The sequence below is a fragment of the Mugil cephalus genome, chromosome 13, assembly GCF_022458985.1.
Source record: "Mugil cephalus isolate CIBA_MC_2020 chromosome 13, CIBA_Mcephalus_1.1, whole genome shotgun sequence".
Lineage (NCBI taxonomy): Eukaryota > Metazoa > Chordata > Actinopteri > Mugiliformes > Mugilidae > Mugil > Mugil cephalus.
Genome location: NC_061782.1, coordinates 24,170,388 through 24,194,909, shown reverse-complemented (window position 1 = coordinate 24,194,909; position 24,522 = coordinate 24,170,388). Strand labels below are relative to the sequence as shown.

Below are 24,522 nucleotides of genomic sequence, written 5' to 3'. Positions count from 1 at the left end.
AATCTGTGGGTCCATTCCCTAGTTGACCCTCTGTAATATACGGCTCTGGTCTTGACCGTGTCATTGACTGGTTTAGCTATCTTAGGAAGCTAACTTAGTGGTAGTTATAGGATTGATTTAGTCACCTTATTGAACCAGCTGTGGAGTCCAAATGAGTTTAGACACTCTCTTTCAACAAATACTTGTTACTGAGCAGCAATTAACCGAACAGACACAAAGAATTAAAGATGGTAAGAGAGTTCTTGCTGTTAACTAATTACCTTAGTTTCAGCTAGCGAAGAAGCTAAAGCTAAGAGCTAATACAGGAGCGCTTTTGGTGACAATGCTACCTTGTCAGGTTCAGGATAATGAAAGTTATTTTTTGTTTAGCAAGATTCAGGCCTCTCAAGTTTTGAACTTAGCTTAGAGTCAAATTTATATTTATCTTTTTTGAGCGGGACGAGGGTGAAGTGTGTTTGAGGATAATGTATTATTATATTGACTCTTTTTCCCGTTCTTGCTGGGTTTAACAGTAACAGAGTAACAGGCTCAGACTCCTTTTTGACTTTTGTTGACACGTGAGAGGTAAAGGCTTCTACTGAGTTTCTGTCAATACTTCATTTAAACCCCATTTATCAGAGAATGTGCACACTACAAAAACCTTCCAGCACATACATTAGATAAGAGTAAAACAAGATAGTCTTGTGTATGTAAGCTCTAGTGAACATGAAATAGCTGCTAGTGGTACTTACATTTACGCAGTTATTTTTTGTTTGCATTTATTTTTCATTTAAGGAAAGGCAAAAAAACTAAAATCTTTTACCCTGCCTCCCCCCTTCTTTACACGCTGCCATCCAGTGACATTCATGGTAGGTTAACTAACAATTGGACAGGTCAGTGTTTCATTGTCATCTTTTCCAGATTAGTAGCTAATTATTTGATTTGATTGATTTATTTCAGTCAAAGTGGCCATCATCAGATGCAATGAGAAGCTTAAGATTGCCACAGACAAATATGAAGAGACCAGTGAGGAACTTGATAAAAAGGTGAGGCTACATCTCAAGTATTTACCCCCACCCTTTATTGTCACTGATGTGTAAATAACCAATACGCTTCATTAACCGAAGGAGACGGTGTTTCCAACGTGCTTAAACAGATGACTTTTTATTCCTAAATTATTCATGCAGGCTCCTGAGCTTACGTTTGTTAAAGGAGGCAATACAGTACAATTCAATGGGCAATACGTTTAAACAGGTGATTTATGATAGAATAGCTTGATGTTTGCACAGCCTGGTGCTCTCATTTCTACTGTGGTGCATCATTTAATCAGACTTTGAACTGTGCCTCCAGATAAGTCTTCTTTCGCAGATCTCGCACCAGGAACAGCTTTATTATATAGGATGAATGGGTTATTATTTTATTATTTGGTATGTGTGTCAGAAGGGGTATGTCAACCTTCACTGAGCATATCCCTAGAACTACTTTGTTCGTGTAAAACAAAAAACAACACAGCATTTATTGCCGTTTTACTTTGAAGCTGCATCAAGTATTGGTGACACATGAGATAACGAAGTGCATATTGGCATATTGACGAGCTGATCCACTATATGATTTAAAACATTTAATGTCTACAATCCGTTTCATTAACAGTGCAAAGGATCGATTACAAGTGCCACTGCAAAATCAATGTCTAATTTCCACCGGATAACATTAGTGAAGCCTTTTAGCATATGTGAGATATAATGTTATAGGCAGGCTCCTTGACCCTCCAGAAGTATTGCTAACTTCTTCCTGTGCTTGTAAAAGTAAAAGACCTAATGACTAGTTTTAATCAGAAATGGTGCTGAATACAACACCATGTCAGTCTGAGCACTGTCAGCAGGAAAACACATGATATTCTGCTGGAACATTGAGATTGTTTACATCATGCAGAGATGCAGGCTGTGTTTACTGCACGGTGTGTTTATAGCGCTCATGATGTAACGTCTTTCAGTTTATGAGAGCTGTCTTAAGATAATTACAGTGTTTAAAAAAAATTGGAAGCTGCTCCCACATAAAAGACAATAAACTCACTTCATTCTTGACAGTTCATGTAACTGAAAACTGCTGAAAGTCATGTCTGAGGCAGGAATTTACCTTTCCAAATCATTTGGCAGGTTTCTTTCTATAGAGGTGTGCTCTATATTTATTCTAGGGTAAAGCAGCAATGAGAACTAAATGAGGAACATTTATGTTAATTATATAGAGGTTAAAAAAAGAAACCCAGGTTTTCAAGTAGTCACAGGAGTTAAATCAATCTGAAGATCAAATCTGAAGATAAATCATCAGTCTTTCATAGCTGCCAGTACATAAAGATTGTGCTGTCTTCCCGCCCTACAACTTTGATTTATCTAATTTCTCCTCCTCTGGCGTCATTAACATAGTCCACCTCTCTCATGAACAGCGTTAATGCATCTCCCCCTCCGTACATCTGTCTGTCAGATTGTATGTCTTGACTTTCTTGCATCAATTTGTGCTCCAGGCTCAGCAGTTGTCTGCGGCAAGACTGCAGTATGATCTGACGAAGAAATGTGAAGACCAGATGTTGAAGCAAATTGAGGAGCTGCTCTGTCAGGAAAGCCACCTCCGGGAACGTCTAGTGGGTTGGAAGCCTGAATCAATATTTGCATCCCCACTCATACTGGTTCCATGCAGTATGAACTTGTAAACTCTACATATTCACTCACATTACTATTTGGAATAAGATGATCACATGAAACAGGGCAGCTATGCATTTCAAATAAAAATTATGACGTTAGATTTTGTCCACAAACCACAGTCTGTGTGGATAATAACAGGTGATTCGGGTAACTATTATTTTCATAAGCATTTAACATCTTCTGATTAAACAAATCCATATTTAAACATTTTCAAATTAATTGTTGTGGAAATTTCAAAGGAGGTTTAACATGATGAAAAGGAGAAAAGATTCATTCATCAAATCATTTACTCACTGTAGAAGCAAAAACATCATTTAGTTTCAGCTGTTTATTCAACACTGTGAGTTCTTACATAGTGCTTTGGATTACATTAGACTACACATTTTGTTCCTAATTTAAGTTTCATTTTGTTTCCTGTTTTGGGCCCTTCCTCTTTGCCACTGAACACTGCAAAATGTTTATTTTTTTCTTTATAAGTGACTTTCTTCTAATTATCTAATCAGTCTAGTCTGCTAGGCTATGGCCCCACTGCATTAAGAAAAGCTCCAGCATTTCTTCAAATGACTGCCACAGTTGTGAAAAGTATTTAACACTCTTCAGAAAGAGTGTTAACATATAAACTGGTGATTTAGTCTTAAGTACAGTGAACAAATAGCAGAAAGGGAGGGAATGTTTTCTTTTCTACAATTAGCTTCACCAAATTTATCAGTAGTCTTCAGCCTCACAAGCAGCAGTACCGGTTTTATTGTTTGGAGCATTTCCTGTGATCCTCCTTTTCATGCCAGGCCAAGATAAAGAGGGAGTCCAAAGAAGAAGAGGAAAATTTCATTCAAGAGATCTCAAGGTTCAACAGTGACTTCAGTCTTCGAGGGAACAGAGAGACAGTGTTCGAGAGCCAAACACACACTGAGCTCCTGGACCTGCAGAGGGAGGTGGAGTCATTATACAAAGGTCATAAAACACTTCATCCCGCCGTTGTCACAGTAGACAGAGGTCATATAATGCAGATGTGGCACACACTGCCCTTTTTAAAACCATTTGTTATTTCTTGCTTCATTTTATGTAGAAGCAGCAGGTAGGTAAAGTATTTGCTAGTAAATAAATGAATTGCATTGATCATCTCTGGCATGTTTCCAGCATAGCACTAACAAAGACAAGATTGAGTCAGTCAGATTTCAAGAAGGATATGGTTTAAACCTATAAATGGTGCAGAAGAGAACGAAAGCTTCTGAAAACTGTAATTAGATTTGTTATTGTATGGCATGAAATGAAATCCTGTTATTCTGTGATTATACAGTCTGCTAGGATGTTGTGTGGAGCACTAAATACCAGGAGGCTGGAATATGTTCTGAAATCTGTTATCTCTTTATCTAAATAAGCTGATACAAAGTAACACTGAGGTGAGCATAAGAGTGACACAAGTGTGTGTCCTACTCAGGGCAAACATGTAACATCTAATTACATTAAAATCATATTATTTCATTTCATCATATTAAGTCAAGTTTTGGTAGTAGAACAGTGGCTGTTTTGAAGTTTGGGGACAGAAAAAAACGCATAGTGTTTATTTTTATTTAATCTTTGAGGGTAATAAATTTAGACAGTTGAAGCGTTTCAGGTGATTATCTTATTCTTCAGGCTTTGCTGAGGTCTGTGTATTTTCCTGCTGTCCAATCAGAGATGGAGCTAATGAGCAGCAGAAACAGTCACATAAGCTCCATGGACGTGGAGAAGAGGGCACTCCTGCTTGAACTACAGGGTCTGGATAACAGACAGAAAGGTGAACCTCACATGCTTGTTTTAGGTCTCCATAAAGCAGATCTCTTATTTAGTCCATACAGCAACTGCTCTTTTTTTCTTGCAACACTAATTATGTCCCAAAACATAATTAACAGGTCAAGTGGACTCGTAGAGGCTCTTGAAGATGTTTAGCTTCTTGGATGTACCACAGCCTGTATTACTGATAACCTTCACAGACACTGTCATCTTGCTGTTGAACCTCTTTAGTTATTTCAGATGAATTCTCAGTCTAAAGCAGGCCATCCGTTTTCCATCATATGAAGAGCCAAGGTGTTTGAATCTGGAGCCCAGATGTTGAATATAAAGTATGTTAGTTTCTGGCTTCATGACTAAGTTGGAAGGAAGACGACTGATGACTGAAAAGTTAATTTTGAAATCTGTGCTCAGGGGGCTCTACTCAAATACACTATAGTGCCCTGTATGTATTCTCAGGTGCTACTCAGTACAATTGCAGAATTAAGCAAGTTTGGAAGAAGAAAAAAACTAAATTGATGGACATGTGGTTTAAAGACTAAATACTGTCCACTTTCAGTAATAGATACTTGAAATGTAAGGCAGACACCGATATGCTGTGGTGGGATATTGAGTGATGGTTTCTGATAGCTAATGTTGGTCTGAATCCAATTTTACTATCAAATAAAAAGCAACACCTATAGAGGTGGGAAAGGTGAAATGCCTTAGCATAAGATCAGTAAGCAACTGTATAAAAAAAACATGTCCCATTGCCTCTGCACATGTCTTAAAAGTGCACCTACAAGAATCATCTGTCTTCTGCAAGGGAAATCATTTATTTCTTTTGACTACAGACTTGGATCACCAGCTGAGTGAGGCTGAAGCGATGACAGAATCTCTGAGATCGGAGAGTCAGTTTGTCAGTCAGAAACCTCTCACTGACAGCACCTGTCTGAGGTGAGCATTGTATTACTGCCTGGATGTATTTGGACACACAGACACAATATACAGGACCTGATTTCCGTGCAGTTACATCACAGGATATATGAGACTTACACTGAAAAAATAAAACCCTGGATAAACTTAAAAAAATTGAAGTAATCAATCACACCTAATTTTTGGCATTGCCTCAATGTAAACGATTAATTCAGTTTAGCCTGTAACTCTATTAGTTTAAAAAAAAGTTATATCAACTCAATTATTTCATGTTGTCCTTAATTAAAATAAAGAAGTTGTCTTTATTGATTTGATGTAAATAAAAGAGTCAGATTAACCTGAAATATTTAAGTTCATATAAACCACTTAAGAAGGCTGGAGCAAACTAATTATTTTAAGGTGTCTCAAATAAAAATTATAGATATCACTAACTTAAATTTCAATTGGAAATATTGGTTTCACTACATTTTAATCAATACTCAGAAAACGTTCCTTTAAGAACATGATATTTCGTGTTCAGTTTTTAAAAAAAAACTTTTTTTATACATTTTACATGTATAAGGATGAACAGCACTTTGACAACTTTTCTTATGAATCCTGTTTAACAAACCCGCACTAAATAAATGTCACCATGAGAAAGAAGCTGAATATAGCAGAGTTTTGCCTCTGAATGAAATGGCAAACATCTTCACAAAACATTCATTCAAAAGTAATGCGGTCACAAGGAGCTATTTCAACTGGATTTTTCCCCCTTAAAGCCAAACAGACGAGACAAAGAGAAGAACACCTGAATTTCTATCTGCCATACAAAAATGTACAAACATAAAGAACATGTAAGGAAGCTCTTGGTCTCTTTCCTTTGTCTGAAAAAATCAAACTCACCTGCTGCACAAAGATCTGTGTAAAACAATGCAGGCCAAATGCAATCACTCCCCACTTTTCAGCACATTGCCTACTCTGAGCTGTAAAGCTAGGTGCTCAGTCTGTGTATTTTTGGGGGCATCTTTTTTACACAGAGGTCCATCAGAATTTTCTGCACAAATTCAAAAGTGTACTGCAGTTTTTTGGGATATTGTATGTTAAGTGCATATATAAGCCAGAAGAACATGGCAACAGCTGTTGCAAGTGAAGGCACCTCATTCAGGACCTTCTTAATGTCTTTGAGTGAATTGTCTCTCCCACTGACAAAGATTGCCATGGTCGTATGTTGCAGTTCATCAGCCGCGGGTTCCTGCATATCCTGCACACACACAAAAAAGCAACACAAGAGGACAACTGTAAGAGTAGAGTGCAGACCTTGGCCAAGTCCCTTTACTTTCCTTCAAACTGGACATTTTACTGCATACAGAAACAAGTTCTCAGTTTAGACTCTGTGACTCTAGTTTGGTGGTACTGGGTCAAAGGTCAGGGGCTCATCTCAAATTGATTGGCTATTTTCACCAAACAGGACCATTTTTGGTGGCAATTTGACATTATAAATAAAAATATATGAATTTAAGAAATGTGTATTACTAGAAAGAAATTGGTAGTTTTCAAATAAAGTTACATCCTGAACTGCAGATGAGGGTAGGAAGTGATTTTCTACTAAAGATCCAGTATGTTAAGTGTCAGAATACAGATGTTTTGTGTTGTTCAAACCGAGAAACCACAAAGAGTTTTAAACCACCTTTACACAGTGCTATGCTCCGTGTATAACATTTCTATGAAACATCCACTGCTGAAGAACCCCCACAAAGAAAACAATAATGTGTAGGTAGGTGTTAACAGCATGAGTGATGCCTGGCATTCTTTGATGAGATCCTCAACAGATTCCCCAAGAAAGATGATCAGAGACTTAAGAATGCATTCTCTTTTGATGACCACGTCCAAGGTCTGAAAAAGAACAGTTTTTATTAACTGCGAGGAGTGACAACCAGGTGGAAGATTGCCTAAAATCCAATACAACGCAAAGATTTTATGTTTTTTTTACGTGATGTACCGAGAGGATTGCATATTTCATAATCATCAACATACAAAAAGAACAGTTTTTATTAACTGCACACACACACACAAAACAAAAACAAACAGCCATGGATACTTCATCTAAAATCTGCAAGATCCTGCTGGTCTGTTATTTCACACGTCCTCCCTTGCTCCTAATGACCTTCAGCAGTTTGGGAAAAAGCTTGTCCAGCTTTGCCAAAAACTTTGTCTCCAAGGGAATTGCTGTAATCCTCAAGAACTCTGCATTGATCTGGAAAACAAAAACAAGGCATGCAATGGGAAGATAGTGGAGACACATGAAGTAGTTTCCCTAAAAGACAGAAACACAAAACTCAATCACCATCACAGTCGAACCAAAATATTTCCCTCAAAAAATAAAAGAAACAAATACTAACAAAAAAAAAAAAAGCCAGAATGACTAGTGGTTCTGATGTGTCTTCATAATACTATACTTCTTCGATCTGAAAAAGTGCAGGCCGTCTCTCTAAGATGTCTTCAGCATTTGGCTGCTTCTGCACTATCTCTTGTCTCTGGTATCCAAATGTCTTGGCCATCATATTTTTGATGGTTTGTCGATTGTTTTTTTTTTCTTTAGTTCTGCCAGAAGGGAAATCCTCTCTTCTTCCAGACTTTCTGGAGTCTCACCAGTCGGCAATGGTGGAAAATGATTGACCTCAGATCTTCTAGGCCTTTTCACGTTCTTTGCGGGGTCGGAATATTCTTGAGACTTGGACTTCAAAGAATTCAGTTTAAGTTCAGCAGATGTTCCATGTGCTGAACTTAAACTTAAACTTTAGTTGAGTACGGTACTTTGATCCTGCATTTCCAACCATAACTCTGATTGAAAGAACCTGGTTCTCTAAGGCAAGGGTGCTTCTGTGTTAGTGCCACAGCAACATCGCTGAACTCGGCATATGTAGGGTAACCTGTGTATGTATAGATGCTTTCAGCCAGTTTCTCCAATATTGCTGACAGCATTTTAGAGCTGGGTGTCAGTGTTGTTTGGCTGTGGGATTGGAAATTCTTTTGACCACTGCTGTGTCCTGAGTGAGTCTGAGGAGGGGCTGCTAAGCAATGTTGTGTTGTTTGTATGTGCAGATAGTGAGGAATCATCACTGTCTAGCATAGATGAGGAGGTGCTATGCACTGCAGGATCAACCGGGTACAAAAAGGATGAACTGGAGGTTGCAGTTTGATGAAGCTAAGAGGATCACATGATCTGCTAAAAGCAAGGACGAGACACCCTCCAACACCCAGCTGATCTTCACTGCAGTGTGCCCTTTAAAGTTTCCCCCAACTTATCCACAAAAATCCTGTGTTGTCCCAATGTTATTAGATCAGTAATCAAAGGCTCCAACACTGTTATATCCATGGATTTTGACATCATTGCTATTGATTTATGCAGCTAAATGGATAGAGGAAAGCGAGGAGTGACAACCAGGTGGAAGATTGCCTAAAATCCAATACGAGGCAAAGATTTTATGTTTTTTTTACGTGATGTACCGAGAGGATTGCATATTTCATAATCATCATACAAAATCATACAACATACAAAATCAAAGAAACTGAGCTTTCTTTTGAGAGAATGCTATATATATATATATATTTTTTAAAGAGAAGTCCATCCCAAAAGGATCTGTACACGTGTTCGTCACTCTCCACTGATTGATATTTTTCTTTCAAATTTATAGCCTTATTTAATATAGTTTGACAATTAAGAAGTTGTTGCAAGGATTTTAGCAAAGGTATATACTGAAAAAACCTTCCATTTTTGTGGTCTAATACATATTCAACTGGTTCCACAGCACTGAAGTTTTTTCTATAGTATCCCTTCCGCCTCCAAGCGGTCGACAGTTGACCATCACTTTGCAGCTTGAATGGGATTCAATGTGCAAAGTACAGTGGCTTACTCTTTGACAACAGATTCATCAACTCTGCAACTGTTATTTAGTAAGAAATCAACTTTAATGTTTTGAGTGACTGGCTCAGAAGCAGTGCCAATCAAATATTGTAGCTCTTCAAGTAATTCATTAATAGCTGTACTTGGAACCAGAAAAATGTTTTCTTAAGTAACACAGAAGCTAATTTTAGTTCAAAAACCCTCATCAGATCAGTGCCTCTTTCAAATGACTCAACAACAGTGGGACAATCTACAGATCCACTGACTATTCCTGGCTTTAAATCATTAATTGTATATGGCATATGTTTTCTCCATTTCTGAGTGTGCCATAAAGATTTATTTGGTATGAGCAACCGGTAAACATGCATTTGACTAATTCATGATTTTTCAGATGTTTCCAAATGTGTTTAAAGTACTCCGCCTCAATAGAAAGTTCATTGTTGTCGCAAAGGTCACACTTATACTGTGAAAAACTATCCTTTGGTGAAGATTGCTGAGCAGGATGGGATTTGCTTAGATGAGTCAACAGAGCTTTCCATGTCTTACATGTGCATGGACAATTTTCATATGTACTGCCGTACAAATGGCCCCGATCGTAATGTCGATGATCAAGATTATAGTATTTCGGAAGATCAGGTCTTCTTGTGTATGAATGATCACAGCCTTTACATTTCCACATGTATGGATAACTGAGGAAACATGAGATGAGAAGAGGGATTTAGGAGAGTGGTCTTGTATATGCCCTCAAGATATTGTGCACAGAACTTACCGTGAGAAATGAAGAAGAGCTTTAAAATATGTTGTACAGCACAAACTCAGTAGAACTGGTACCTTTAAGTTAAAAAAAAGAAATCTAATTCAATTATTGGTATTCTTACTGCACATGACTTTAATAGCTGACACAATGGTGGATAAATAAAAACTGAACATACATTAATTAGCATAAATACTAGTAGCTGGGTAACAGGTTGGTGAATTTCAATTAACATGTGATAGCTTTTACACTGCAGTAAACTTACTTTAGCAGCAACACTAGAATTGGCTGAGGCTTACAACATTATGACTAAACACTCAACACATGAGGCGGGTGAATCAATGACAAAAACTTAATGTTTCAGTGTTTCAAACTAGTGATTCTTCATCGTAAAATGCATCTCACCAAAAACACTGTGAATGTGGGGGCAGTGTTCCTGTGTGCATGAACGGAGGGTGGGGGCTTGGGCTTTCTTTACTTTGACTCTTTAGTTTTTACTTTCTTTACTCTGCTTTTTCGTTGTTTTTTAAATCTGTGTGAAGCACTTTGCGTTACATTTCTATGGAAAGTGCTATATAAATAAAGTTTAATTTGATTTGATTCCGCTTTGATTTAATTAGACGACCGCAAAATTAACCTGAGCACTGCAAGGTCATGCTAGTTTGCCCTTCTAGTTCTCACTGGCATGCCGTTAACAAAACGTTAGTCACTCGCAGACAGTCATACTAGTGATGGGTACCATCGAATCAGTAAGTGATCCGTTCACGTACTGATGGTTCACTTGGCGAACTGACTCGAGTTTGTGATGCAACGCAAATCAGTAGATCAGTAGCATTCACTGACTGGATCACTCTCCTCACTCACTGACTATATTCCTCCATTTGCTGCAATATAGGCTCAAGACCCAACACTAAGAGTATACACAAAGTATAGCCTATGTGACTGTCTATACTTTATTCCACTAAAAGTAATACAAAAAATGATGAAAATGGAAAATAAATATAAAGCAAAATTATAAACCAACACTATTGTATATTTTAACATATTAACACATTTTAACATATTAACGACAAACAAATATATCAATTACAAGAAAATTCCATAAAAAATTTAAGATATGGAACCTGCATTAAAAATATAAGAGGACAACATAAACTTAAATAGGCTTAAATATGCAATAAAAAAGAAAATAAATAGCTTAAAAAATATAAAAACAAATATCTTAATAACTTTCTAAACAAAAAACTAAACACGACAAATGTCAATGACACCAAATGACACTGAACTGAGAAAAGAACGAATCAGTTCATAAAGTGATTTGATACAGTTCGTACACTCAAAAGATTTGTTCTTTCAAACGAATCATTCGTGAATGACCTAACACTAAGTCGTACCAGCTTCAAGTGAGATCACAGAACTGTCGTGACTTCCCTCCCAACCGTACACGTCTACCTGCTCTACTCACTTCTACTTGACCTAACCGTCCTGCGGCCCCTCCTCCAAGTCAGTGGCAGAATGATATATAGCCTACAGTTTGACAAAGTACATCTACTAACTTTACTGTAAGAACAATGTAAAGTTCATTAGCTTTTATTTACCAATGTCGATGTCGCTGCTTCTTCCGAGTCGGAACTCCAAAATGCGCCAAAATCAATCCTCTGGAAGTTTCCAAGAATGCGCAACAGCACTCAATCTAATAAAATCCACTTGATATAAGTGAATAATTTCAGTTCATTGCCAACCTACAAATTTACATCATACTGAATTTTACAAAACAGTTCAGCCGTAACCATAAATTAGAGGACTTAGTTTTAATTGGTAAACGTATAATTTTCAACTCACGTAATGACAAAAAACACATTCAATGAACAACAGCATTGTTTTACTCCTTTCAGTGTACGAGGCACGATTACACCATCAGGGCTGCAGGAAAATGAAAGCAAATACAACTAAAAAGCGCAAAATAGAACAAAAGAAAATGTAAACACTGCTCTGGGTTATTTAGCAGTTCATTAATAGTGTGATTTCGTAGAAGCATTTGTGCAGCTGCTAAATATTCCTTGCTGAGCAACTGTGATGTTAAATTACTTGAGGATTTTGTATCATGAGAAGACTCTCTCACCAGGCCTCACAACCTCAGTGTAGCTGTTAAATCCATCTCAGCCTTAGTACTAATTGTCACGGCAGCTCTTACAGTATCACACTTTGACCGGTCAAGGACCGATCAAAAAACACTGTTCACCATACCATTCTGCATGTCCCTTAGATAAAAGGTGTTATGTACACAGAGGGGATCTGAATCATACTGTGAAAAGTGCTGAATAGACCAGTAAGTCCAGTTCTTATTTGTGTTTCTCCCACTTTATCCTGCTGGCTGGAGTCCAAATCTAGAAGTGTAAATAACAGAGCATTAAGACCATTTAGTTTAATTAAAGCTTTGATCTGTGCTGTATTTCATTCAGTCAACAAGTGGGGAAAAAAGAAACGGAGGCTAATGTGATTGATACTGGAAGTTTTGTAAGGGAGAATGAATGAGGGGGCGTACAGCTATGCTTATCCAGCGACTACACTTTGGGTTTTAGTGGAATCATACATCATTCTTTAACTGGAACATTCTCATGTATGTTAACTCAACATATGGAGAAACACAAACGTTCATTCAAATACCTACAGTATGTGTGTGTGTCACAAAACAAAGGTACACATCTGTACAAATCTGTCTTCTACAAACCATAGACTCATGAAAATGTAATCGTTCCTCAAAACTTGACACAACCACTCATCAGGTACTACCTGCCTCATCCTGTTTTTTTGTTTGTTTGATTTTTTCTCTTCTTGCAACAATTACTGGAACATTGTTCATTTTACCATAAGTAACCATTGCAGTCTCAGCGATGTGGAAAGAAATGACTTGTTCTTGGTGGTTTATTGTGAAGTCTGCTCTGACGTTCTGTTCTTCTAATTACAAGTTATAGCGCGAGTTGAACAGACCGGCCTGATCAGTCACATTCAGGAAAATCTGATCTCCTCATAACCATTTAAACACTTCATCTGATTGTTTCTCTCCGGTTGAAATAAATCCATTCTTTCTGAGCTTGTTTGCTCCACATGGGGTAAACAGCAGGTGAAGTGATGAGTTTCTAGAAGAAACAGAAACATGGAGCAAAAACAGCCAGTTGTTTAAACAAGTGTTAGGAATCCATGCGAAAGGGAGGGTTGGCCTTAGCCATTCTAGTACTAAATGATGTCACCATTGTCAGGAAAGTTGAGAAAAAAGAGAGATGCCCCACAGTGAACTGAACCACTTTGTGCTGTTGTGATTGATGTTTGGTAGCAAGTAACCACATATATGTTATTAGATATTTTCATTTAGCGTCTGTATAAACATAACCAGAGACAACCATACGGACAATATCAAATAACATTTAAATATACATCTACTCTGGAATCTTTCATGACCTTTAGACGTGTTGTGCTCTCATTGGTTGTTTTATTGAATTCAATTTTACATAACACCACACTGTAGATCATTTGTAATTAAAGAGATGCGTGTTGGCCAGCAGATTTTGGTGTTGTGAAAACAATTGTCAGATCCTCTACTGTATGGATGAACACAGTTTTAGTTTGCCATTTTAAAAATGATCTTCGATGGTCTTCATCCAACATGTCCAGCAGATGTTTAGCTGGGTTCCATCCTCAGAACAATTGAAAGACTTTTCATGGCCTCAATGAAGCATTTGCATTCATTCTATCAGATTTTTGTCAGATTGTCGTTCTTCAAGTTTGTCGTTAAACCTGCCAGTACTAGGTAATTATACTGTAGCAGTAAATCTATATCCTTGTGAGTGGGAGAATAAATGTCTCAGAACAAAGCAATCATTTCCAAGAAATAGTAGCAATGTAGCTGCAGCAGGGAACAGCAGCCAGCACTAAAGACATCTACAACAGCTGTCTGCTCATCACAGTAGAATATGAATTAGATGTAGAATATGAATCGAGGATCTCCTCTATTGAAACAGGACGGGTCGGTGAGTGCTGATCCACTGGGTTTCTATACAAAGAGACTTCCTTGATTTAATTAAAGGATGGAGATCAATAGTGTTCCAGGAAGGAAGGGTCATTGTTGCTGCTGATGCCACTACTTTGGATAATGTCTTCTCTACAATGATATGGATGTGAAGTGATTAACAAACCTTTTTTTTTTTAGTCAATTATATTTGATTTAATTCATTTTAAAACACGTGTTCCCGTTTTGAATGAAAGACGTTCCCTTGGTTCCTTGAATACCTTGACATTCATCAATTCTGTTTCTAATTGAAGAGGCCTTCATGTTGCCTTTTTCTGAGTCCGCCCTCCCTCTCTCAGCCTTGGCTTAAATCATGCATGTGGGTAGCATGTCCTATTCATCCATCAGCCTCGTTAAACATACTAGGTCCTTCATTACCCCGGGCTTATTAGCCTCAGGAAGTGCTGAGGATGTAGCTTTGGAGAGGAGGGCCTCCGTCTCAGTCATTCTTATGATGATCCATTCTGAAGTGAAACCATCAATCCTGTCTTCAGCCACTGAAGCGTCTCTTTAAAACGCATATTTAACTCCCTGCTTATTGATTGTTGGAAATTGAATGCACGTCAATTTGAATGAGTGCTACAGTCATTTAAAAAGTGTTCAGTGTGCAAAACGGGATGGGCACGGGTGTAGATAGCTGAAATATTCAGCCAGTGCTCAGGATTGACAGTTTCAAAGTTGTACATGAAGGAATTTCTTCATTGACATATTACTGTTGTAATATATGATAGGGCTATAATAGGGCTCGTTAAAAGAAATCTAATAAAAACCTTAAGAGACTGTGAAGAGGAGAGAAACATTACATTTATATTTGAAACATAAGTTTGGCTTTCAGACTGCAAAAAAATGCATTTTTAGTTTGACTTTTATTGTTTCATTAACTTCCAATAGCAGAAGCAAAGAGGTAGCACATCTTCAATTCATGCGTAGCTCCGAATAGATCCTTCAAACATCTGCCGTAACGGTTCAGTCAGGCCCAGCACAGTCTACTGTGAATCGAAGTTTGACGCTTTTCCCAAAAATAAACTGAATTGAGTAACACTGTTGTATGTTCATGAAATTATATTGCGAAGATTTACTCGACTGTCAAACGGGCAATCTTTTGAAATACATTAAAAGGACAACAGTCTTCTTTGTGATGTGATTACATTTTTTCTCAATACATATAAAACCAAATTCATTATATCTTATAACCATTTTATTTTCTGTTGAAGCACAGAAGATCATTGCTGTACTGAAATCTACATTTCCTAGAAGTTAAAGTCCGTGTTTCTATATAGTCGACATTTCAGATTATTCCAGTTTAAACTGTAGTGACACAATAGTCATGTTACAAATTACGGTAAAGATGAGCTGAACACCAGGTCTGAGTAGTAAATATGCTCCACTGATTTGGATCAACAAATTGATCCGAAAGGCTACACATGTGATCGGTTGGGAGTTGGAGACGTTTGTCTTAATGAGGGACAGGAGGACACTGGATAAACTTCTCTTCATCATGGACAATCCATCCCGTCCACTACACCAAACATTAGAGGGACAGAGGAGCTCATTCTCCAGCAGAATGATTCAGCTCTGCTCCCATAGTGAACACTATAGAACTTCTTTTATACCTTACTCTATCTGGTTGTATAGCAGCTCATCTTTTTGTAACAACTAAGCTATTATGACCGTGCAGTTTCCCTTGTGGATCATCTGTCTACGTTCCACATTACTGAAGCTGATCCCCCTGCATCTGTCTCTTCTACTCTTTATTTTGCTGCAGCCACATATTTTAGAGAGAGCGTTCCAGTTGAACGGTTTCAACTGGAGAGACAATTTCTACACTTGATTTATTGCTGTCAGTTCATTCTCTGCTTACTAATATGTCCCTTATACCTATACCTCTGTTAAGCAGGTCACTGGGAGAGATAAACAACATAGTAGCAGGGACCAGGCGGTTTGTCAAGTTGGTGAATATAGTGGATTATTAGTGGTTTAGGTTAGGTTTCTCACTCGTGTCATGTATCGCCCAAATGTGTATCTGTATTTATTTTGGATCATTCTTAAGTTTGTCCACTAAATATTATCACACATCAGTTGCCTTTTATCAACAGGGGACAGAAGCAGAATGCATAGTAGTTTATAACAAATCTCTCCCAGGTATTAGCAGATATTTATATTTGCCTGGTTATTCATTCAAGACAAATTCTAAGTCATTTAGAAAAAATAAATGAAGTGAAAATAGTTTTTGTCTTTTCAGTTTTGTGTGTCATAAAACATAAAGACAAGGTAAAACTTAACATAGCAAAACAAACAAATCTCAGTAGATTCTCTTTATAAATGATCCTTTCTTCAATTTCTCCGGCTGTTTGTTACTGACGTGGCTTTTGTGTGTTTCCCAGGCTGAAGAAAGAGCTTGAAATGCATAAAGAACTCGAGCATGTGCGAGATGCCCTCAGCTCAGAAATACATCTCCTACAGTCTGTAAGTAGTTGTTGTAAGCAAGGGCATTTAATTCAGGTTAATACAACTATTTTAATTAGGACACAGTTTTGTCACATTGTATGAGAGTGACAGTGTAGTCAAGAGCAAAAAAACAGCTACTTTCAAACGCAGCTAAATCCCTGCCTTAGGAAAAGGTTCAAAACTCCTTCATATTCTTCCTCGCTTTTCAGATTTTTGTTTTTGTCGACTTTCATTCAGGTTTTGTTTTTCCTATTTGCAGAGACTGGACAGAAGCCAAGGAGGTGAGGAGCATTAGGAGTGTCCCAGTGATGATACATGGAGGTTACCTGAGTTCACTTTGTTTTTAGACAAACACAGATGAATAGACAGGAAAGAAGAGATAGAAAAGGAAGAAACAGTCAGATCATACATTTGTTTGTGACTTTTAGTTAGTTACTATGAAGAGTTTTACTAGAGCGCTTCAAACATAATACAGAGAGACAATATTACACTATGAGGACAAGTTGCTTAAATTACAGTTGTTTCTTTTTAAATGTAACTCATTTGTTCAAACAGGATAAAAATGCTTCCAAAAATGACTTTCTACTGCCATCTAGTGTCCAAAGTGTAATATTGCTATGATCTGATGTTAATCATTTAGATCATAAGTGTCACAAACAGTATAGGTTCATTGCCAGTATTTGAAATAAATTAAAACATACAAACATACAATGAAAGCATCACTGATCCAGCAGGTTTTTTTCATTGTAGAAGTGGATGTCCGCACATTCATATGAGACACATTCATATGTCTTGAAATGTAATGCAAAACAACTTGGTGTTAGAGATGATTAAGATACGAAATGACGCAGTAGATGGAGAAGTGTCAGAGTGAGTTAACACCAACAAGCATTACAGAAAAAGAGGACTTTTCTTCTGGTGCCACTTAACAGCAGATCTGCGACATTAAAGTTTACCTCTGTTAATCCTTCAGCCCACAGACGGGTATTTCAGTAATTGACGATTAGACGGTCTGTCGGCCTTCACCAGAGGGTCGTTCCACAGGTCGTTCTCTCTCTGATTAGAGTGTTTCCTAATAGAATGATGTGGAATGTCGATGGCTGCCTAATGAAATCCTGCAATCTCACTCTGACTTTTTAACCTTGACCTCGGTGAGCTGTGTCTGGATGCGTTGGCAAAAAGTGAGAACAGACGGAACTGCAGACAAAGCAGTCCATTTGGAGAGTGGTTACCCTCATTTAAACTGCTGCTCGCGTCCACGCCTTACCACCAAGGAGGAAAACAATGATGACTATTAGTAGTCAGACAGAAAGGACAGCAGACAGCACACACAGCAGGATGCTTGCTTCTGTTAATGTGAAGCCATTTATCTGCTCCTGCTCCACTGGATGTTTAAGTTTTTGCCTTGTTTAGGTTCATTTAACACCAAAGACAGGATCATAATGAATGATTAAGCTTAAAAGCTGCTTTTGCAGAAACAATTTTTTTCATTATTCATAACCACATTGTCAGCTTAAATACAGGTAAGTTGTTATATAGTTATATATACGATCTAAAGTGAGATCAGTTGCTTCAGCTTCTAGAGGACACAATGTCTCCATTTATCTGGACATGATGATGACAATAAAAATGTTGATTGTACCCACCTCAGTCAGAGCAGGCTGTCCTGATTCCACATAGCGATGGATGGCGTAAATATTTGATAATCCGTTCACTAGGAAAATCTGATCTGGAGGTTTCTCACTGGTTGGAATGAAATCATAATTTCTGAGAATGCTTGCACGGCATGAGGTAAATATCAAGGTGACAGGTTTTCAGGAGGGGCAGAAACTTTTCCAAAAGATATTTCTCACTTTTTATTTAGGAGAGCACTCTCTTTGTCCACCCCCTTGTGGCTTTTGTGAGCGTCTGCATTTGTTGTCTGTTAATTTTATTGTGTTTGACAAAACCATCATACTTACTTAATTATAATAAGTACTTCGATAAAAAATACTTCGATAAGAAATACTTCTAAATACTGGTAAATACTTCAGATAAATGTATAAAGAACTCAAGCATGTGCGAGATGCCCTCAGCTCAGAAATACAACTCCTACAGTCTGTAAGTAGTTGTTGTAAGCAAGGGCATTTAATTCAGGTTAATACAACTATTTTAATTAGGACACAGTTTTGTCACATTGTATGAGAGTGACAGTGTAGTCAAGAGCAAAAAAAACAGCTACTTTCAAACACAACTAAATCCCTGCCTTAGGAAAAGGTTCAAAACTCCTTCATATTCTTCCTCACTTTTCAGATTTTTGTTTTTGTGGACTTTTCATTCAGGTAAATATCAAGGTGATGGGTTTTCAGGAGGGGCAGAAACTTTTATAAAAGATATTTCTCATTTTTTATTTAGGAGAGCACTCTCTTTGTCCACCCCCTTGTGGCCTCTGTGAGCATCTGCATTTGCTGTCTGTTTTTTATTTTTGACAAAACCATCATACTTAATTATAATAATTACTTTGATAAGAAGTAGTAAATACTTCTAAATACTAGTAAATACTTAGATAGATAGACAGACCTACTAGTCACACACTGATCTTACAGATTGAGAAGCATTCAAAGCTGTTTTTGCTAATCAACTATTTCATGATAATTATTCTGTAAAAGATGGGGAAAAAACAAATGGCCAAACATCTTTCATCACTTACTTCGAAATACTATTTCAAATTCCCAGCTCATCACCGACATGTCTGTCTGTGCCAGCAGAACACTTCTGGCTACAAGTCTTTCCTTGCTTGCAGGAAGGCTCTAATGAATTCAAGGATTTCCATTAGGTCAGAGTGCAACCTCAGCTCTGTGGAGAACCACACACCCACACTGAGGGGCAGCTGTCCTTCTCACTGCTTGACGAGCATCAAGGAACAGATCTCTACTGCTAGTGCTGCTAGAGAGACAAAACTACATGAAGAGTATCTGCTCCTCATTGAGGAGGCATTGTACACTTTTTGTAGCTTTGTTTCATGGTTGCATGCGGTTTTTATTTGTGTCCATGTGTCAGTGAGTGTTTCCACTGACTGATGACGTTCATTGTTCCTGTACATGTGGAAAACCTACATTTTGCTTGTTGTGTGTGCAACTATGAACACCTTAGCAGTTATGTGTTCACCTCCAGAAGACTGTGACCCCCAGATGAGGGGGGGACCAGGACAAGCCGTGCTGCTTAACGCGGCACAAACAACAGACGCCTTCATTCACCAACAGACCAGACATTTTATTTGATGTCATGGTGCAACACTGCAGCCACAGTCAGATTGTGAGTGCTCTGTTGAACACTGGGCTGAGGTAACAGTAGAGGAGAGGCTGCATTCATTACCAGTAGAAACATTGAAATGAGTTCTTTAAACTGGTCAAGGTTTAGAGCAGCATTCATTCATTATTCACTCTGAATGAAAAATGTAATGCTCCATCATGGGCAGATGGTCCTCAAAAAACTGGCTTTACACAAGTCTCTGAACATGTAATGAATGTTTCATCAGATGTATTCTTGAATGTTCCGTCTTATGTGCATCCTTTACTTTTCTACACAGTGGTCTAAATGCGCAGTTTTTATTTAAAATGCACTATAAAGAATTGACAAGCTGCTCTATAGACACTGACTCAATAGATTCATCACTTTGTCCTAAAACCTTTAATGAAAGAAGTACAAATATGTCAAGTAAAATTGGACTTATCTGTGCATGTAAAATGCTGAAAAAATAGAGCCACTAAATGTACTTGATTAAATACCATGTTAGACTTTTATTGAGTATTTAGTGCACAAATTCCACCATTTATTGTGGCTTTGATTCTTTTTTCTACTTTTATTCATCCACACACAAGACAGGGATGCTGCAGCTCTCCCTGTATGCCCTGCTTCCTGAGCTCAGAGGTGAAACTGGCCATGGTGCTCTCCTTCAGTTGGCTGCTGATCTTGGTCGTTAAGCAGTCTTTTGTAAAATACGCCGTTTCTGCTCCTGAAACTTGAACAGATGCTTCTAGAGGAGGAGATACGGATCAGTCAGTCCAATTTCATTTTTTAACATCACACATAAAGCACCAATGCATGATGTTCTTTTAAACGGACTGCGGAACGTAAAAATGTAATTAGACAACGTCCCGGAGGAAATGAAAAATTAATTTGGAGATGAAGATAATAATGAATAAACTGCAGCGTTTATAATAATGAATAATCTGCAGCGTTACCATTGCATACGGCCAGTGTGTTTCCTCCAACGTACTGGCTTTGCCACTTATATCCCGTCTGCTCACTGCATTCGTCAAACAGGCGTGTCCGCCTGAGAAAACTAAAATCATAACCCTGTGGCAGAAGACTTGAATTGTGTTACTCATCCCACTTTTCTGTCTGCAAAGATTAATGAAATTAAAACAGATGAAAAAAAAGTGTGTATGACTTACATGGTTGCAAAGAGGTTTGCAGTAGCGTTTGTTGGCAACAGTGACACATGCCAGTCCTCCATTGCTTGGCACCTCAGCTGCGGGGCATGACGCTGGCTCTGCGCCTTGGCATTCTATAAATCAGTGAATATTTAATAAATGACAGTTGTGAAAACATTTGGAGCGCATGCTCCATTTCTCATTTCCATTCCATCCCTTCTCAAATCCACATTAAATCAATAGCAAGGAAAATGTTCTTTATCCGCTCTTTTGTGGCTGCCTTCAAGAGTCCATCTGTAGACAGTAGAAAGCAACGTCTCATCTTAAACAGTGAGAGTCTTCAGAAGGTCATAAACCTGCCACTTCATTTAGTGTTCAACTCAAAGTGCCTTGAGAAATGTGGTCATTTTGGCGCACTCTCTCCTTGAGGACTGAAAATGATCCATGTGAAAAGGCTCAAGAGTGATTTAGTTTTAGTATCTTTAGACAATCACTGTTCACATGATGAATATAAAATGTCTGTTTCTGCATCTTTGAGGTCCAGGCTACACTTCATAATTGTGTGCCATTTTGTGTTGGTCTTTCTTTTAGATACACTTGCCCACAGCTTTTGAAGGAACTCAGCTGGTAGGTTGTTCCAAACATCTTGGTGAACTAATCACATATGGATGGATGTAGGCTTCCTCAAATCCTTCTGTCTCTCCATGATGACACACTCCATGATGTTGAGATCAGGGCTCTGTGGGGGCCATGCCATCACTTCCAGGACTTCTTGTTCTTCTTTATGCTGAAGATAGTTGCTGAAGATGTTTGGGGTCTTTGTCATGCTGCAGAATAAATTTGGGGCTAATCATCATCACCTCCCTGATGATGATGGATAATGGATAATCATCTTCCTGTATCTCTCAGCATTGAGGACACTATTAATCCTGACTAAATCTCCAACTCTATTTACAGAAATGCAGCCCCAAACTTTCAAGGAGCCTCCACCATGCTTCACTGTTGTCTGCAGACACTCATTGTTGTAGCTCTCTCCAGCCCTTCAGTGAACAAACTGCCTTCTGCTATAGCCAAATATCTGTCCAGAGCACCTGCTGCCGTTTTTCTGCATACCAGTACCATGTTTTGAGTTGTTTGGCCTTATTTCCATGTCAGAAGTTTGGATTTTTGGCTGCAACTTCCATGAAGACCACTTCTGGCCAGACCTTTCCAGACAGTAGATGAGTGTAGTTTCCTTTTCCCAACACTGTTTCTGTGATCCTCAACTGTTCTTTGTGCTTTTTCAAAAGAGCTTGAACAGTACATCTTGAAACACCAATCTGCTTTGAAATATTTGTCTGGGAGAGACCTTGCTGATGCAGTAGAACTACCTTGTGTCTTATTGTTGTGCTTAGTCTTGCCATGAAAGTGTCTTCCACAACCTCACCTTGGTTCCGCAGACAGTTTTAAGCCTCCTACACAGCTGTTTCTGTTTCAGTTAATGACTGTGTTTCAACCTACATGTGATATTGATGAGTGTTAGCTCCTGTTTTGGTATGGTAGATCATACACCAAGTGTACCAATAAGAACTGATGCTGGTTTGAAGGCAAAGGGTAGTAATCATTATTTATATAAAAATATATAGTATAGTATATATATAGTATAGTAGTATCAGCAAAATCACCATAGTCCAGTTGGTTATCCTCTACATTTTTCAATTTGTCTGAAGCAGGGGTGTCAGACATATGGCCCGCAGGCCAAATCCTCCATAAAACTAACTGCTATTCCTAATCTTTTCTTTTAGTAAGAATTGTGGTTATAACACAACACCAGAACTACACAACAAATGTCAGCAATGAGCCAAAATAGCACATATTTAAGTAATATGAGATGAATATAATATAAAACATAGGAAGTTTGAGGTTCATAAAATGTTTTGTAACTGGTTAGGTCATTAAATATATATATATATAAAAAAAAATTAAATGATGAACATTTTCTTCTTTACACTAATTCGGGCAAGTTGTCGCCATTTATAGGTTATTATGCTATTATCTTACTCATCTGGCCCCCTTTGAATCAAATTGATCAAATATGTTCATTTATGTTTCACATTCAAAGCCTTAAAACTGGTTCAGCAGCATAGTTTGATGATCCACAATGGAAATTGCTTCATCACAGTGGCTTAGTTGCACATAAATGAAACAGTGTTAAGAACCACAAGTAAAAAGAAAGATGAAATGAAATAAGATCAGAATAAAATAAGATAAGAAAATTGTGTCAATGTACAGAATTAGCGTATCAACAAATACAAGAAACTGAGACAGAAGAATATACAGTATACAGATAGGAATGATAGGTGCAATAGTTTTCATTAACATGGATAAAATGGAGTTAACAGAAAGGTGAGTTATTGTATAGCTGGATAGAGTATACCTACAGGCTCACCCTCCTACCTTGCAGCTGGTGTTTGTGCAGAGAATCAGTCAGATTCCTCATGTAGAGCAGCAGTTCAGCTGTCTGACCAGCATCCCCATTGTACGCCTGGCTCTCACCACACTCTACCGCCACCTATTGGTTAGTATCACAGAGAACACTTTAATCCTACACAGCAGTGTGACTTTGCTGTGGCATAACTTATGGTATATTTTGGTGGGACGAACATGTAGTTGTTTACCTTGACATTAGCTGCTAGATCCTGCCAGAGTTTAGTCTGCGATCTACATTCTGCAGTTTCATCCTGAGCTGCAGAGGAGGACAAGACTGCAAGCAAACACACACATATGGTGCATGTAACACTGCACTTTCTGCATCTTCACATATTCTACCTGCATCGGGGTGCTTTACAAGCGCCCCTGTCTTTAATTCAGACAAACATACATGACATTGAGATTACCTGCCAGCCAGTAAAGACACACCAGTGTTGCCCTTAAATCCATGACCACTGAATTTGGATTCCTGTTCCCCAGATTTGCTCCAGGAAGGCTGTGACAGGTGAATTTATTGACTGGAGTCGTGGGGGTAAAGTTTACAGAATTGGCTAATACTGTGGGCGCCCTCTCAAAACTTCCAGTTAGAGCCAGTGATGTAATGTAGACTTTGTCTCTGCAGAGATAACATTCACTCCGTGTACGCATTCCACTTTATCTGTGTTGCATCTTCCAAAATATTACAACATTGTAGCTGTTCTGATGTCCTCCTTTAAATTTTTTTCTTTTTTTTTCAGCGTGTATGTCCCTCCTTTGTGCCTGATGGGGGAGCTGGTAGTACACGCTAACCACTGTAATAACCTTATGTAGTGTTCCCCTCCAAACAGGATGCCACTACCATACTTCTTAGTTGTGTTCCCATCGTGGAGACAAATGACGGTATGAGCTCCACGCACTTACACACATGCTTACATGCACGCACACACAGAACCACACTCCCTTCCGACACGCAGAGTGACTGTGTGTCAGTCAGTAAGTTGTGCTACGAAGGATGACTGTGTAAATAATTCACTGTGGGTGTTATTCATTATGGATGTCAGACGATCTGGGAGCAAATAAATTATTGAAGCTTTTAGGAAGAGTGATTGAGCTCATTAACATGGAGAATTGCCTTTTATGTTTGA

The 24,522-nt window shown here is 38.2% G+C and overlaps 2 protein-coding genes across 2 annotated transcripts; one reads left to right on the top strand and one right to left on the bottom strand.

Annotated features, from left to right (window-relative positions):
* Window positions 1-58: 58 nt before the first annotated feature.
* On the top strand, window positions 59-17,199 carry ccdc172 (coiled-coil domain containing 172). Its single transcript, XM_047603665.1, has 8 exons — window positions 59-230; window positions 940-1,025; window positions 2,501-2,617; window positions 3,464-3,629; window positions 4,354-4,455; window positions 5,282-5,384; window positions 16,451-16,532; window positions 16,774-17,199. The coding sequence occupies exons 1-8, from the start codon at window positions 152-154 to the stop codon at window positions 16,807-16,809; spliced, it is 771 nt and encodes a 256-aa protein (XP_047459621.1). The 5' UTR covers window positions 59-151; the 3' UTR covers window positions 16,810-17,199.
* Window positions 17,200-20,269: 3,070 nt separating this feature from the next.
* Window positions 20,270-23,922, bottom strand: si:ch1073-126c3.2 (uncharacterized protein LOC555816 homolog). The gene is made up of 6 exons (XM_047603434.1): window positions 23,806-23,922; window positions 23,587-23,672; window positions 23,366-23,480; window positions 20,951-21,063; window positions 20,738-20,852; window positions 20,270-20,529 (listed from the first exon to the last, which is right to left on the bottom strand). The coding sequence occupies exons 1-6, from the start codon at window positions 23,846-23,848 to the stop codon at window positions 20,360-20,362; spliced, it is 642 nt and encodes a 213-aa protein (XP_047459390.1). The 5' UTR covers window positions 23,849-23,922; the 3' UTR covers window positions 20,270-20,359.
* Window positions 23,923-24,522: the final 600 nt, after the last annotated feature.